Consider the following 16,081-nt stretch of genomic DNA (forward strand, 5'->3'; position numbering starts at 1 on the left):
TTATATATGAATATGATTTTATTATTTTGACTAGCCGGTTGGCTTGGTTGGTAGTGGCACTGTCTTCCAAGCCACTGGTCGTGGGTTCGATTCCCACCCGCGGAAAAAATTTGTGTGATGAACATAGATGTTTGCTCTGTATCTGTGTGTTAATTATATTCTTTTTAATTATTCTTTATTTAAAATTATTTATTTATTTGTACGTTTATCAGCCATCTGGTTTCCATAACAATTAACACAAGCGAAAGCTTAGTTATGGGATCAGATCGTGCCATGTGTCCCGAAATATTGATTTATTTATTTTAAAACTAGGTATAAAAGTACCTAGGTACCTATATAAAATCCTGAAGCATATTAATACATGAACAAATTTCTAATTGAATATAATATATTAAAAAGGTATCGTGATTATCAAACTCCCCCGGAACGGCTGCATCAATTATTATTTTTAAGAAAATATATTTACAAATCGATAGGTCTGAAATGGCCCAACATCTACTTTTCGTATATATCTATGTGAATTGTGATATTGTACTGCAAATTACCTAACTCTAAGAGTACTGCAGATTAACAACCTTTATGTTATAGTAATATATGTAATTAGTATACTCGATCATCTACCATATTTTTTTAAAGTTCTGTGCATACTGTGTACCTACCGAAGTGCTAAATAAAGCTCAGGTGTACCAAATTTCATACAAATTCGTTCAGCTGATTTAGCGCAATAATAAATATACATTTACGTATATTTACTACTAGCTGTGCCGCGCGGTTTCTCCTGTTGCTCTTAGCTTGATAATATATAGCCCATTATATTACTCGTGAATAATGTAGCTTTCGAATGGTGAAATAATTTTTAAAATCGGTCCAGTAGTTTATATGAGCCTATTCATTACAATCAAACAAACAAACAAACAGACTAAGTTTTCCTCTTTATAATATTAGTGTAGATTATAGGTAGGTACAACTATTTTATAAATTATAATGTTCTTACTTTTTAAATAAACAATTGAACCTATTAAGTACCTACCTATCTACCAAAATTAATATAATTACAAGGTCTAATCATTGGGTCTAATAGATTTACAGCGTGTTTATTTGTGAAAAAAAAGTCAGAACACTAAATTATTTCGAAAAATATTGAAATATATGTATCATAAGTCATAACATCATTAGCAGTTTTTTTATAAGCTGCTTTAAGAGCCAATTAATTGGTAACGAGTTATTGTTAATATAAATAAATATTATATTATTATAGACTTTTGCGTGAGCGTACCTAACTACCTAACTAATGATTCTTAGAAAAAGGAGTGGAAGGTCCTTGGTCTTGAATAAATAGTCTGTAACATTCCAGGGTCGCAGACGGATCAACTCCTACTGAAATTAAAGAAAATCAATCATCAGTACATAGTATAAAACAAAGTCGCTTTCTCTGTACCTCTCTTTATATGTTCTGTGTCTGTCCCTATGTCCCTTTGTATGCTTAAATCTTTAAAACTACGCAACGGATTTTGATGCGGTTTTCTTAATAGATAGAGTGATTTAAGAGGAAGGTTTTAGTCAGTTTTAGTACATATTTAATTTATTAGGTTTAGACCAAGCGGGTCGACCGCCTCCTTGGTACAGTGGTTGACGCGTGAGCGTAGAATCGAGGGGTCCTGGGTTCGATTCCCGGCGGAGACGAAGAAAAAAAAAAATGTCTCGGTCTGGTAGGACACAGAAGGCTGATCACCTACTTGTCCCCAAAAGAAAATCGATCAGTGAAACAGATGTATAATGCATCTGCCCCTTACCCCACAAGGGGACATGGGACCTCACAGACCAAGCGGGCGAAGCCGCGGGCGGTAAGCTAGTTACTAATAAAAGATACTTTAAAAATGCTACCATAATATTTTATTTTATACTCATGTACCTACCTATGCGAGAAATATTTTTTTGGGTAAACGCCTACCTAGTGAGTACCTACACATAAAATGACTTATCGTTCGGTACCTATGCAAGAAAGAGGTTTAAATTATGAGTTTTTATAAAAAAACTACGTAGAGTCTAGGCAGTAGACTCATATAAAAACAATATTTTCCATTACAAAGCTACCGAGTAACATACAACCTATCGCAATACAAAGCGGACAAAGACGGGACAGGCGGTTAGTGTATGTTACCTATTAATACTTTATGTTAAGATAATTTCGTGTTGAACCGAGACAAGCCCGGATCTGATAGACAACATGCATTATGTAGAAGTAGGTACAAATGTAAATCATATCAAAGGTGACATGTGGCCGAATATGTTTAAGATATAATATTATTATCATTTTTATTTTTTAGGCACATGTCCGGAGAGGATAGGTATATGAAAACTTAGTAGGTGTTTTAGCGTTATTCTATCATATAGAAATATGGCATATTATTTATTATACATTACCTACATAACTAGCAACTCGCCCCGGCTTGGCACGGGTCGTCGTTCGTTTTTGTAACTTAAATAAACAAAAGAAATAACTTATTTTTAGGTAGTTAGGTAGGTACATATCCTAGTCCAAGTCGAGACATATTAGAAAACATAAATATACATACAGAAAAATAAAAAAATAATGAAAATATTTTCAGGCATTGTTGAGTGGTGTACCGTGTAACCAGCCTGACTTCTGACTTGTGGCACGTAGTATATATCTGTCAACTGTGCTTGTGGGTTAATGATTGACTAATAATAAAATTTCAATCTTAATTTAGTACTTCAATTATAAGGCGATTATGTATTCTATAATTCAAACTGATATTCTAAAGCAGAATGACATTATTTATTATTGTTAATTTCGTTACTGTTTCAATCCGTTTCTTCTGAGAAATCGAGCTTGAAATGGTCCTTTATGCATAATTAATTATTGATTTCTAGATAAACTATAAAGATCATTTACTGCGTATAATAGGATTAATTAACGTGATAACACGAGGGCTGCGTAGTGTGATGTATCCCGGCGTCTAACTGTCTACTCGCGAACAAGGGAGCCATTCATTGTTTCAGTCACACTAAGTATAGTATAGGTGGACCGTGGAACCAGGGCCGGACCGTGAACTTGTGAGGCCCTGGGCTGATACTACCCAGGGGCCTTTTTTTTTGGAAATGTTTATATTTTCTTAATTCTTACTTTCGCAATTTTGTTATTTTAACATAATCAAATTTGATTTTAAATCGTTTCATTAGTTCAGGAGTCTATCCGCGCGGACAAACAAAGTGACACGTCATTTTTTTTTATTTTTTTTTATTTATTTAGGTCATCCAACATTAGTCACAACAATACTTATAGCTAGGGTACATAATTATTATTACATATATTAATAATTATAACAAAATTACAATTGTGACAAACATTTACAGGATAACACAATAACACAACTTTATACATATAAAGATAATAAAAAAATAATTAAATAATTTTATTTATCCATACTATCCATACTAATATTATAAATGCGAAAGTAACTCTGTCTGTCTGTCTGTTACTCGATCACGCCTAAACTACTGAACCAATTTGCATGAAATTTGGTATAGAGATAATTTGATACCCGAGAAAGGACATAGGCATACCTTTTATTGCGAAATATTATTATTATTACCCATAAAGTTATTACAATAATATTCACTGCTTTTTCCCAGGTTGGTTTGATTTTTATACACGTTTTAACCTCTAATGCCTCCTCCACACTACTCGCGAAGTTCCTCGGCGAAGTACTCGGCCGAAGTTGACTGAAGTCCGCGGTGCTACAATACACACTCGTTCAACTTCGCGAGGAGCGCATACGTTCATATTCAGAACGAACTTCAGGTAACTTCGTGCCCTTTGACTCGGGCGCAAAAAACCGACAACAAACGGAAGTCGGCCGAGGCGAGATAAAGTTGGACGAAGTAAGCCGAAGTGCCTCTCTACATTATTCTATTCATCTCACCTCGTTCAACTTCGCGAGTAATGTGGAGGAGGCATAATATTTTAATGAAATCTCGAATTATGTTAACGCTCCTAATCGTAGGTACTACTTACTAGATAGTGTAATGCCCATGTAATCGTAGAATTGTTAATTAAAATATAGGAATTATATTTGAATTTTAACCTAATTAATTTGATTTAAAACTTCTTATATTATGATGAAAAAAAAAACCAATAAATCATGAATTAATCTTTTTATTAAAGACTATCATTGAACACATTTATTTTTATTGAAGGTAAAAAAATGGAATAAAGGGTTCAAAAACTACAATTTATAATTTTAATCCTAATTCCTCTTCATCGTAGTCTTCTGGCTGCTGGTAAATTTCAAACTGGTCTTCATCATCGTCTTCAACGACATTCGTCTCAAGTTCTTCCATAATTTCGGGGTCAAAGGTTCCATCTTCGTCAATGTCGCTCTGATATGGTAGAGCATTGAGACAAGCTTGCCCATTACATTGGCCACAAGCTAAAGAGCATTGCAAGCCCGCTTTCCTGCATCCGCATCGCGAACCACAGCCACTCTTGCAGTTGCAGAAAATTATATTTAGCAAATCTTCTGGAGCAGGTAATAAAATTTTCATGATACACTCCAGAAAATCGTGTTGCATTGCCCAACTTGGGGTTCCAAATCATGTCCTTACCAAGTTTGAACTTATAATATTCACGGTTGAAATGTCGATGAAGTGATGCTGTGACCGTGCACTCTCCGCCCTCTATCTCGAGAACGGTTCACCGTATACAAAATTTTTTTTGAAGAAATTTGTAGAGAATTTTATATTCTACAATATTGATAATCAATACAAATAGCAAAAAAACCATAAGAAATGAGATATTTCCAAAGAAAGCGCATACAACCGATTTTTGTGACCTTCGACCTTGAAATTTAATATTTGCTTACACCCTACCATATGTAGATTTTGAGACAACTTTTAGGGTGTCAATATACAAGTATTTGCAGACTTACAGCTGGGTATCTCGAATTCCGAAATTCTTACCTAATTTAACCTTACATGACTGGGCCATAACTCGTTCGGGCTCGTACATAAGAGTTAAAACACTTCTTAATAACCGAATAACGCATTTCGTTAAAAAATCACAGATGTTTATAAGTATATAAATTTTTAATAGTACGTTGATAGTTATAATAAATCTGTATTAATAAAAAAAAATATTTGAATAAACGAGTACAAATAAATATTAATTTATCGAAAAAAAAATGTCATTATGAATCATTATTAAGAGGGAAATAACAAGTTTTTTCGAAACGGTTTGGTAAAAAAACATGGCTTTATAATAAGCCTATTTATACAGGGTTTGTTTTCAATGACCGGCCAATTTTTCGGAAATGGTTCAGAATCGATAACATTTTAGATCTAATGAAAAAAAAACGTTGTTTTTTTTTTAAATTATATTTCATTCCTGTCCGCCACTAAAAAGCGAACGTGTGGACATTACAAAAGCACAATTCAATTCTACAACCTAGATAGGTAGAAGTTAGCACACACATAAATTTGGCGATGCGCGCATGCACACAAGTGCATTGATTCTGGCGGTGTTTACGATTTAGGAAATTTTTAAGACATTTTCAAATGAATGCTATTATTTTTATTTTATTCGACAATAATGTTTCAAATGTACCTTTGGTTTAATATCTAGATCTTAATTTTAAATTTTGGCTGGTCATTGAAAATAAAGTCATGAATATTTATATCTATACTTAATATTAAAAAGCTGAAGAGTTTGTATGTTTGTTTGAACGCATCTCAGGAACTACTGGTCCGATTAAAAAAAATATTTCGGTGTTAGATAGCCCATTTATAGTGGAAGGCTATTATATCATCAGGCTAAGACCAACAGGATCTGAGCCACGTGAGTGAAATCGCAGGGCGCAGCTAGTTATTATTATGTATACGTCTACGTATAAAATAACCAAATAGTTTCAATAAATGAGATTTATTTCCTATAAGTTGAAAATCAACATGCAAACATCCTTCTACATGTTAGCAAAAGTTATTGAAGTAGGTATGCGATTTTCATCAATTTTTTTTTTCGAAAACCGACTACAGATGTTTTTTCAAATTATCGCCCATTGTTTTTATCGGGGTATGGGGGCCCTTTTAACCTCGGGGCCCTGGGCTGCAGCCCATAAAGCCCATGGGTAGATCCGGCCCTGCGTGGAACACAATACACTTTGATGATAGCCAGTAAGCCCATGGATATGTGTTCTGAATTCTAATGATTCTAGCATTCTATGATGTCTCATTACATTACTAGATATGCCCATTGCCCATGACTTGAGTGAAAGGTACGTGACCAATTAGCCTACAATGTAATTTTTTATTATGCGTTGCATGTGTTTTTTTCGTTATATAATTTTCGGAGTTATAACTTTGCATTATTTTAATCTGAAAAAAAAAATATCGTAATAAAGCATACTTATTAAAATCTCATTTATAATAGTCATGTTCCCAAAAACCACCTAACCTAAAAAATATACCTACGAATCTTTTTCATTACATAAATTTGTACAACAAAATTGTTTCAGTCTTAACAGCTCTAAATACACCTAACCATCCATTCAAATGCCCTATTTGTTTTGACTACATTTAAGTGGACGGTCACGAAGGTGTCAAGATACATTTGTAAAGAGCTAGAAGACACTGAAACACATTAACCTAGTCATGTGAGGGTTGCCCGTGAACCGGGAAGTGATTCTCAAGGTTAAAGTGGGACATGCGCTGTACTATTGGCAGGGGATGGAGTGACTTTGTACGGACGTTCTGTATAATGAACATAAAAGTATTGTTTCGAACGAATAAGCTATATTTGGTTATGTTTTCTGGATTATAAGTGTGGTTACAATCAAATCTCGACTGTGACAATTGGTAACAGATAAATAAAATAATACCATACCAAAAATTTATCATAGCGTCAAGAAAATTTCTGCTAGGTAGGTACTTAATTGTGAAAGAATTCTTGTTCGTTTTTTTTTAATTCGTTTCAAATTTCAAGTGTCACATAAATATTCATAGTTACAAAGGACGAAACATTGATCTCATAAAAAATATTAATATAATTATTGTAGGGAGATATTGTTTACACATAAGATAAGTAGCGCGTCGCTACAAAATCACTTCGCCGCCGCTACCCTTGTTGTCCGTCACAGATTTCAGTATGAAAATTCTGTAACCAAACGCAGAGAACTATTCCTTCCCAAACAATATCTGGGCCAGGTACATCTGTGTGTACTATGTTATATCTTCAACGAAATATATAAATTCACCAGTGATGAGTTGTTCCATGCTCGTCGAGGCTACCTCTTCCACCATCGAAGACGATTTATACACGTAAGTGAAGATTTGTTTATTCTACATTAATATGTAAAGAAATCAATAAGTGTCAGCTGTGAGCGAGGTCCAACTGGCCTTGGTTCTTTTGTGTATACTTTCGTCTCTATGCATTTTTCAAGGCCAATGTCGAGGAGGCTCGCGTAAGTTTAGCGGGGGTTGGTTTTGTTGATGTTATGGAAATACTGATTTAATTCAAAAAATTTCGAATTGTAAGTTATAGCACTGATGAGCATAACTTCTATAAGTAATATCATTTATGAGTATTTATGTAGGTAGTATTTTTTTAATACAGTCAGATAGGCATATTATGATTGATCATAATATTCCCACCTTATGAAACGCGGTCTGTGATGGTATATCACGACTTCATGTCTAGAAGGTGCAGTACTTCTCCTATTTTGAATAAAAGTGTTAAAGAGCCCTCATCTTTACTAGGATAGATTTTATTTGATATGTGGGTTACAACTTTTGTCTCATTAAAATCAATACAACATTCATTACCGTCACAATAACACATAACTATAGCATTCCGCCCTCGGTATAGCAAAACCCGCTTTGCTGTTGTCGTTTCCGTTTTCCGGGATAAAATCTATGACTACTCAGGTTTCAAACTATGTTTGTGCCAAATTTTATCATAATCGCTACAGTGATTTCAGCGTTTTAAAGATAAGAAAATTATATCTTTTTGAACTTTAAATTAATTTATTTTTGCAATCTTAGGACATGTTAACGGAGAATAGAAAATATTATAAAGATCGAGATTAGATAATATTTAATAGAATTTAATATCTACGAACGGTGACGGATCGGGTTTAAATATTTATGTTTTTAAACCCGATAAACACAAACGCGAAACAAAAGGTGTAACAAGCAAAGAAAAAAGGTAGTAGGTATACACAGTAATTGCAGCAGCCATGGCAGCAGCAGAAGGTTTATCACATACATAAGAGAGCAGTGTCAGCAATCGATACCACGTTGCGGGTAGTTCGAAATGCAGCAATCACACAGCGTTAGGTGCCACTTCACCAATAAAAAACTTATAAACCTACACGAGCACCGCTTTCGCTCGTTTCAAAAGATAATAAAACCGAAATTATCACGTCGAGCAATTTTTTTCTTTTATGTATTTGTCATCGTCGAATTTGTGAATATAATTCGGGACCGGATTCGAGGTATCGACAGTATGCATATTTGATTTTCGTCAATTTACTTTGCAATTTTAATGATAGGTTGGCTCTGCTATGGCTCGGTTCAAAATGTTGTCCTTGGTGGGTTCCCAATAACCTACTGCCCGTGTTTGAGGCCTGGATGTTACGAGCTTGTAATATTTTACGTAACAACCGTGTGTTTGAATAATATGAGGGTATTTAACAGATTTCGGTCCGTTGCACAATGCGGACATTCATTGACAATGGCAGAGCATATCGCGTAATAATAGCCTTCCTGAATTAGACAGATCGATTAATCGCATTGTACAATTGATTACCTAGTCACTACTGGCTAGTACCTAGTCTCCCATGTTTTGTTTACAGATACATAGCTAATAGATGTATGTTTCGTCCGAATAGTAGGTATATGTGGAGTATCAATGGAAATGTTTAGATGTTTATAAAAAGCTGCAATCGGAAATTCAAAACTGGCACTTTTTGGGTAGTCTCGCAAAAGAGCGGTTGTTCCCTTTATCACAATTTTAAAAATTGTTTGCTAGTCCTTTTAATACTTATTATGTCACATGACAATGTATTACAGTAACAATAAATAAACGTAATTTATGCACCTTCTAGAATTCTTACTAAACTTGTCAAATGTCAAGACCCCCCCTGCCCTCTCAGACTATGAAATCTATAAAGCCTAACCGCGAAGTCAGCTCTATTCAAGTCATATCTAAATATTTAATAACTTTTCAACCAGGCCGACACGCTACCTGATAAATGATATCAATTTCAGTTGCAATTATTATACGAACAGCGCGGCGTGCTTACAGCAAGCTTAAATAATTAATGAAATTGGAATCAAATGTGTTGTGATTTCTCAACTGAATAAAAAAAGGAGGTGTTGCGCAAAAAGGGTTTTTTTTAGGTCTGGTCGCAAGCTTTCGAGTGGGTGAACGGATTTTGATGTTTCTATTTTTTATTTGAAAACCTTCCGGTTGATCCGATTTAAATGTTTTCTAGTATTAAAATATAAAGGCGATTTTATATAAAAATAAATAGTGAATCCTCACACGAGAGCATTTAGTCCAAGAACCCTGGAAGTACAACCCTATAATTTCCATATTGTAAATTATTCGTTTGTCTTTGTACGTGAACTTACTTTTAAGTATTATTTTTTACCATTTAAAATGTATGCATTTTGTATATAGGTATATTGAATCGAATATTATTTTGTTTTAGATTTAAAGAAGACCCTGAGTCTCCGGTTGCAGGTTCGCCAGGTAAGCTTCCGTGCAATGCTGTACCTTTATGCACATAATATTTTACGTTGCCCTTGGATCCCGATCAGGTACTTTGTTTTGGTCGGAAATAAGAAAACAGGATATATTATAATATCTTGAAAAAAAAAGAATATTATGTCAGTTCAAATAAAGAAGTATGATGTCTAATAAACCGTATAAAATTATAACTATTAAAAATATTCATATACTACTAGGTAGTAATTATTAGATAAATTCCATTTATCATTATTATTATAATGAACATAATCGTCCTTACATAAGTCTATGTTTAATCATCCTAAATACCTAAAACTGTAATTAGTCTACTGCATTTCTTTACTCTAATAAAGAGAGGTGTTAATTTATCTAACGACTTGCGAAACACATCGTTTAAAATCATTTTACTACGATAAAAAAAGACATCAAACACGCACGAAGTAGCAAATATTTATTCTCAGGCTACTGGTGTTGATGACCGATCACTTTTTATCTAATCCTGATACAAGCTGCAGGCATTGGCAACAGAAAAACATGACAACACCACTTATGGTAGAATCACGGCGTGGTAAACCGCGTGCTAGACTTGTAGCTAGCGAGATGATAGAATGGATTAAACTTAATTTACAATTGGATTAATTCATGTTTAATTTATTTGCATTACATGAAATAGAATATAAAGAAAAATAACCAATATGATACCAGAATGATGTAGCACAATTGCGGGGGTCTTATCAATAGGTAGCTAGGCAACCACGGGGAGAAGGTAAAAACGCGAAATATATATTATGAATATGTAATATAGTGTTATTGTGTACTTATTTTTTGTGAGTAACTAGCCGTTAGCGCGTTCTTTGACGATGTATGGGGATATTTTCAGCTTATATTAAACAACAGATCGATACCAGCTAATTTAAGGTAGATGGGTTCCTACAAATTTTTGTAACTCAGTAACAGATACATATAGTATAATAGGTACATATACAGTAACGAATATCTTTTATAAATAACTTGAGTATTGTGTATCGTTGAATATGTATTTTATGAGCAAATTAGTCATTGATGTTGATATAAGGTGTTGAACATCGTATTTATTTTGTCGTCTTAAAAAATTATATCTATTCACAACATACCTACTTATTTAGACCTAAGTACCTTATGCTAATAGTAAACTTATTATTCAGTTCCTAGGTACTTTATAACCTATAAAAAGATCTGTAAAAGAAATATAGCTTCCTTTATGCTCGATGGTGATCGAGTGCGATGCACCAACGTTAGAAGCTAAGCTAGTTATTCCGGGATTGCGTGATTATATTTGACGTTTGCCTTAAAAATGCATTTTTATCGAACTTAGGTACTCGGATAAAAACAGGTTTTAAAATTATTCCGTGTGAATTCCACGTACGGGCGTAATGAAAAGTGTTACAGTTATCTAGATCCAACGATTATATAAGATACACAATTTCAGATTGAGACTTAGATGATAATTATTCTTTACAAGATTCAGCCTGCGGTTTTGCTCGGGTGGTTGAAATAGTTTGATCGCCAGGAAATGCTTACAAAAAAACTATGTCAGTCGGTTGCTGTATTGCTAATTGTAAGACGGATAAACAAACGTTCATAGCTTGTGAGGGTTTTTTTCCACGTTTTCTAATTCCTTCAAAATTGAAACATATAGGTAATTTATTGATTTATATAATATCTTTATTTATAAAAGATTTGCGTAGTAGATGTGTACAATAAAAATAAGTGAAAGTGTTAAACAGATTAATATGGCAAACAGGAAGATCTAAGACGTGTTCAGAATATTTTATATATATTCACGTAAAAGTACTTACTGACTGACATAATGTGGTTATCAATCTACCAGATTATATTGATTTGGATGGAAAGTCTCATACAGTACTAATTTTGAACTTAATCTTGGTTATCAGCAAATCTTGTGAGACAGCCGGCCTATCCACTAATGGCATTGCTTTGCAAAACCTTTCCGTTCGATAGAAACACAAAATGATCTTTAACATAAAGACGTGATGTTCAAATTCTATTGCAACTGTTTTGCAACGTGTTTGATTAGATGCTAACACTCGCACATTATATTTTCATTTGATTTTGAATTGTAGTTCGTTAGAATAAGGTTTCATTTGCAACGCGTTGTGCTTTCTAACAGCTATACCGGGTTCAAAGACCTACACGTCTTCCTGCGCAAGCGTCATAGAAGCTGTGCTTTTTACACGGTACAACTACGCTGCATGGATTTATATTATTGTTATGCTGTTTGCAATTTTTTCTCTAAAAATGTTAAAGTGTAATTTCGAGTACAATTGCTTTTATATAAAAAGTTTCATTAATCATTCACGTTTGTAGTTTCAAGGTAGGGTTTGTTATTTTTTGGTTTCATGATTCTTATGTTATAGTTATATACCTTTTAATTAAACTGTAATATAATATTAAAACAGTACTTTGGAAAGTTAGGTCGTGACAAGAAATTTAGTTGTCATTGAAATAATTGTTTCGATTGATTGGTTTGATTACGCAATAGTAATTGTAGGTTTAGTGTATCTGAATCAACTAGCTAGATTACTTATAAGTATCTGTAACATCCATTTGAAATAGACGACATTTGCTCTGGCTTCGCGATTATTGAGTATATATTTTAAAGACCATGTGAAAGGTACGTCTAAACTGATGAATGATTGGTTTAATTTACCACGATCAAAATGGAATTTTCCGAACTAACCGATACAAAAAAATACTTATACCTACTGTTTTATCAATACATATTAATCCAAAATTAAAGTTGGTGCAACGGTATGGTGATAATAGTTTTTTTTACATAAAAACTATTCAACAGTTCGGCTGAAATCAATGCATAGTAGAAATATAATACGCTACAATCTAGGTACCTATACCTCAAAGCCGTGGATTGAATCTATGCACACAATACAGCAAATACCAATACCGCTTAACCAATCCTCATACCATACGCTCAATAACTATAACCATAATATGTATTCAATTATCTTCGATCATTCATAAGTTAAAAATAAACACATTGCATAGCTACTGTTGAAAATTTGTCCATTTGGGCGGCGCGCGTCACGGCCGGCGTCCTATAAGAATTGTAAATATTCTCTTGAAATTCAATAAGTGTTTTGAAGGTTTCATCCCGCAGACGATTTTATTATACCGTTATATCAAATAAGTTTCATTTCGTTGGTGGCGGTGAATTACGTAAAATGATACTAGCTATCCACATGCATGCAATATTAAATCGAATTCTCTGGGTTTCCGCAAGTTTATTGAATTATTAGCATGAAATTATTATTAAGTACTATGCCATAATAATTCAAAGGTGGATGGAGATGAGATATATTTGGTGGAAAAAATAATTATAAAAGGAAATATTGCTGTATGTATAAATTTTAGATAGAGGCGAAATAGTTTATTTGAAATGAGCATTTTTTTTTTGTTTGTGTTTGAAATAATCACACCTTGGCAATCTTTCAATCACCTTTTTTCAATCACCTTTGGCATAGTTTTCACATAAAAAGTAGCATATACTATGTACCTACTAACCCAAAAGGAATAGAATCGTACATATCACACGCATAAAAATCTCAAAGTTCAAGGTTTCGAATAAATAATAAACCATATTGTCTCCCCTTCATCTAAATGCCTAAACAACAACATACAATGCAGTCACACAGATATGGATTGCGTGTGACATGTGCATCTACATGGAAATTATTTAATTAAACATAAAAGCTGGCAGTGATTATAGGTATTGCCATTTTTAATAAGCTATAATTGAAAGGAGGCTCCTTTCATCCCTAGACACTAATTTTTTTCCAGGACGGAGTTTATTAATTTATTTGAAAATTAGCTATAGCTAAAGTTATGTTTCCCATTTTTAATAGATATAAATACCCGTGTAGTTAATAATATTCTACCTACACATTTTCTTACAAAACTCAACTTCGACCTTTTATACATAAATAAGATTATTGAAAAGATTTTTCAAATTAACTGAGAGTAAAAATAGTTCTCTTTTATGTGGGCAAAATTGATTATGTACTTGAAATGTTAAATAAGATGATTTCTATACTTATTGTACATAATATACTTGGGAGATTAGAACCTTACTTCAGTTCAAAGTTGAAAGAAGAATTCAATTCCTCACAGTGAGGTAAAAATCCGTGAATGTTTTAACTTTTACTTCATAATCTATTGACGCATTTCGATTATAATTAATTTTAACTTAACACTTTGACAGCGGATCACGTCCGACGTACGTGGCGCTTATTTTATGCTAATTAGCCGCATACATAATGAGCGTACCATTCTGGGCGCGCCGGCACTTTTTGACCATTTTGTTAGTTTCATAGAAAAAAAACTATAATAGTTGCGGCCGTGATTTTTTTTTCATTGTATTGAAGATATTTTATATTATTATATAAAATAATAAAAACATGTGTAATTGTATTTTTTTTATTATAAAATCAACTTAGAATGAGGCACGTTTTCAAAAAAAAAAAAAACTCTAACATCAACATTTTTCGAATTTTATGACGTGTAGTCTTTCCTGGTGTGGTATTTTTTGAAGCACGGGTCATAACACAAGGGCACGTTGCAATCTGGGCAGTAAGACTAGACCTGTTCTTCTAATCCTTGACCGCCCCCTTGTCCTTATCGGTGCTTGGTATGTCTTCTGGTATGTTCCTGCTCGGGTATGTCCTCATCACTAACTTCTAATTGTTCTTGACCGGCTCTAAACTCGTCTATTGCCTCTGAAAAACAAAACATGTAGGTACTTATTCAAAACCAAAAGCAATTACGATCTTACAAAAATACAAGTAAATCAATAGCTTACCTTCAGTTTCTATTATCGTGGTGTTCTCCTCAATATCCGAATCCTCATCATTTTGCAAAATGTCAATAATATCTCTAGTTTCTCGTTCCGAATCCAGACGAAATCGTCGTCGCGAAGTCATTTCGCGCCAAAAATTGTCACACGTCTCGATCGCTTAGGCAACTGGCGCGCGAGAGTCGAGTGTCGACCCGGCTCGTGCGATCCTTTGTTTCCCGCACCCCACACACCGCAAGTATTTGAAGTGCGTTTGTGTGTGTAGCCAAAACATTCATCTAAGCTTTGACATGACGCGGATCACGCTTACAGGCCGTTGTTTTAAAGTAAACAGTATTGAAATTCACACACGTACGCAGTACGTGATCAGCGTCTCTAACAAAAAAACTGTCACGGACAGGGGACGTGATCGGCTGTCAGAGATTGGAAATAAATAAAATACTTAGCTGTCAAAGTGTTAAACATTATCATGCGTTAAGTTGTAAGTCATGCGCGTCTCGTGCGCTGCATTTACTAACATTAGAATTCAACGACACACATACGTTACTATCATTATAATATTGGGATAGTTTTATAAGTATATTTTGATTGTTTGTATATGAAATGCAATTTATATTTTAATTTTAGTAAAAAATAATATTATATTGAAAGAAATATACTTCCACTATTGATAATTTGTATTATTCTGTTCATAAGCATTTTTTTCATTACCAAAAATTTAAGTCGTTTTGATACACTATATATCATTTACGTTCGTTATATCACAGATAACATATTATTACTGTTTATACTGATATATATGCGTTTTGAAAATATATGTAGTAGAGGGTGTAAAAATAACTAATGACTTATGACACATTTGCATAAACCACAGAGCGGGTGATTATTTCCGTAAATAATCACAATCGGTTCACAAAATTAATCAATTTCAAAGCCGTATCGGTTATCCACATAAATAGATGCTCTAAAAGCAATATCAAAAATAGAGTAGAGGGCAGAGGCTGTTATACCTGGTGAAGTTATATAGAGCGGATTCTGCGCTGTGCAGCTCTGTTCAGAATACATTGCTGTACTTATACCCAGTTTGGTTGCATTCAGTCGTAAGAAAGGAGCAATCAACGGTGAAGTAGCTCGAATAACGCGAGCTTCTGAACAGAAAGGCGCGTGAGTCGGAGGCTGGCGAGGCAAGCTTGCGTGAAGCTTTTAGCTCAGTATGCGGTAGGCCACCGACCGCAGCAGACGTGCACGGAATGCACGTAATATGGACGTGTGGGGCGGCCTTCCCGCTTCATGCGTTCGCGCAAATCTGAACGTCGAAAACACAGATTTTGGGCTATCGTTTTTCGATAAGGAATCGTCTCAGGCTCAGCAGAAACAAGGTGTGTTGTGTTTTTTATATTTTATGTATGTGTTTTGGTAAGTTAAGGCGAGCTTTTGAAAACGAT

The 16,081-nt window shown here is 33.9% G+C and overlaps 1 protein-coding gene and 1 long non-coding RNA gene across 3 annotated transcripts in view; one reads left to right on the top strand and one right to left on the bottom strand.

Annotated features, from left to right (window-relative positions):
* Window positions 1-7,178: 7,178 nt before the first annotated feature.
* Window positions 7,179-16,081, top strand: part of LOC123704984 (ecdysone-induced protein 78C-like) — a 59,639-nt gene continuing 50,736 nt past the window's right edge. The window contains exons 1-2 of one of the 2 annotated variants that reach the window (XM_045653520.1): window positions 7,179-7,335; window positions 9,732-9,772. In XM_045653520.1, the coding sequence (XP_045509476.1) occupies window positions 7,277-7,335; window positions 9,732-9,772 (100 nt within the window). In that variant the 5' untranslated portion in view covers window positions 7,179-7,276. Of the gene's footprint in view, window positions 7,336-9,731; window positions 9,773-15,865; window positions 16,016-16,081 lie in introns of those variants that run through there. The other variant, XM_045653519.1, reaches the window with a different exon arrangement.
* Window positions 14,247-15,096, bottom strand: LOC123704991. The gene is made up of 2 exons (XR_006753238.1): window positions 14,643-15,096; window positions 14,247-14,559 (listed from the first exon to the last, which is right to left on the bottom strand). It is a non-coding gene; the product is annotated as an uncharacterized LOC123704991 (long non-coding RNA).

The sequence above is a fragment of the Colias croceus genome, chromosome Z (genome assembly GCF_905220415.1).
Source record: "Colias croceus chromosome Z, ilColCroc2.1".
NCBI classification, from domain to species: Eukaryota; Metazoa; Arthropoda; class Insecta; order Lepidoptera; family Pieridae; genus Colias; species Colias croceus.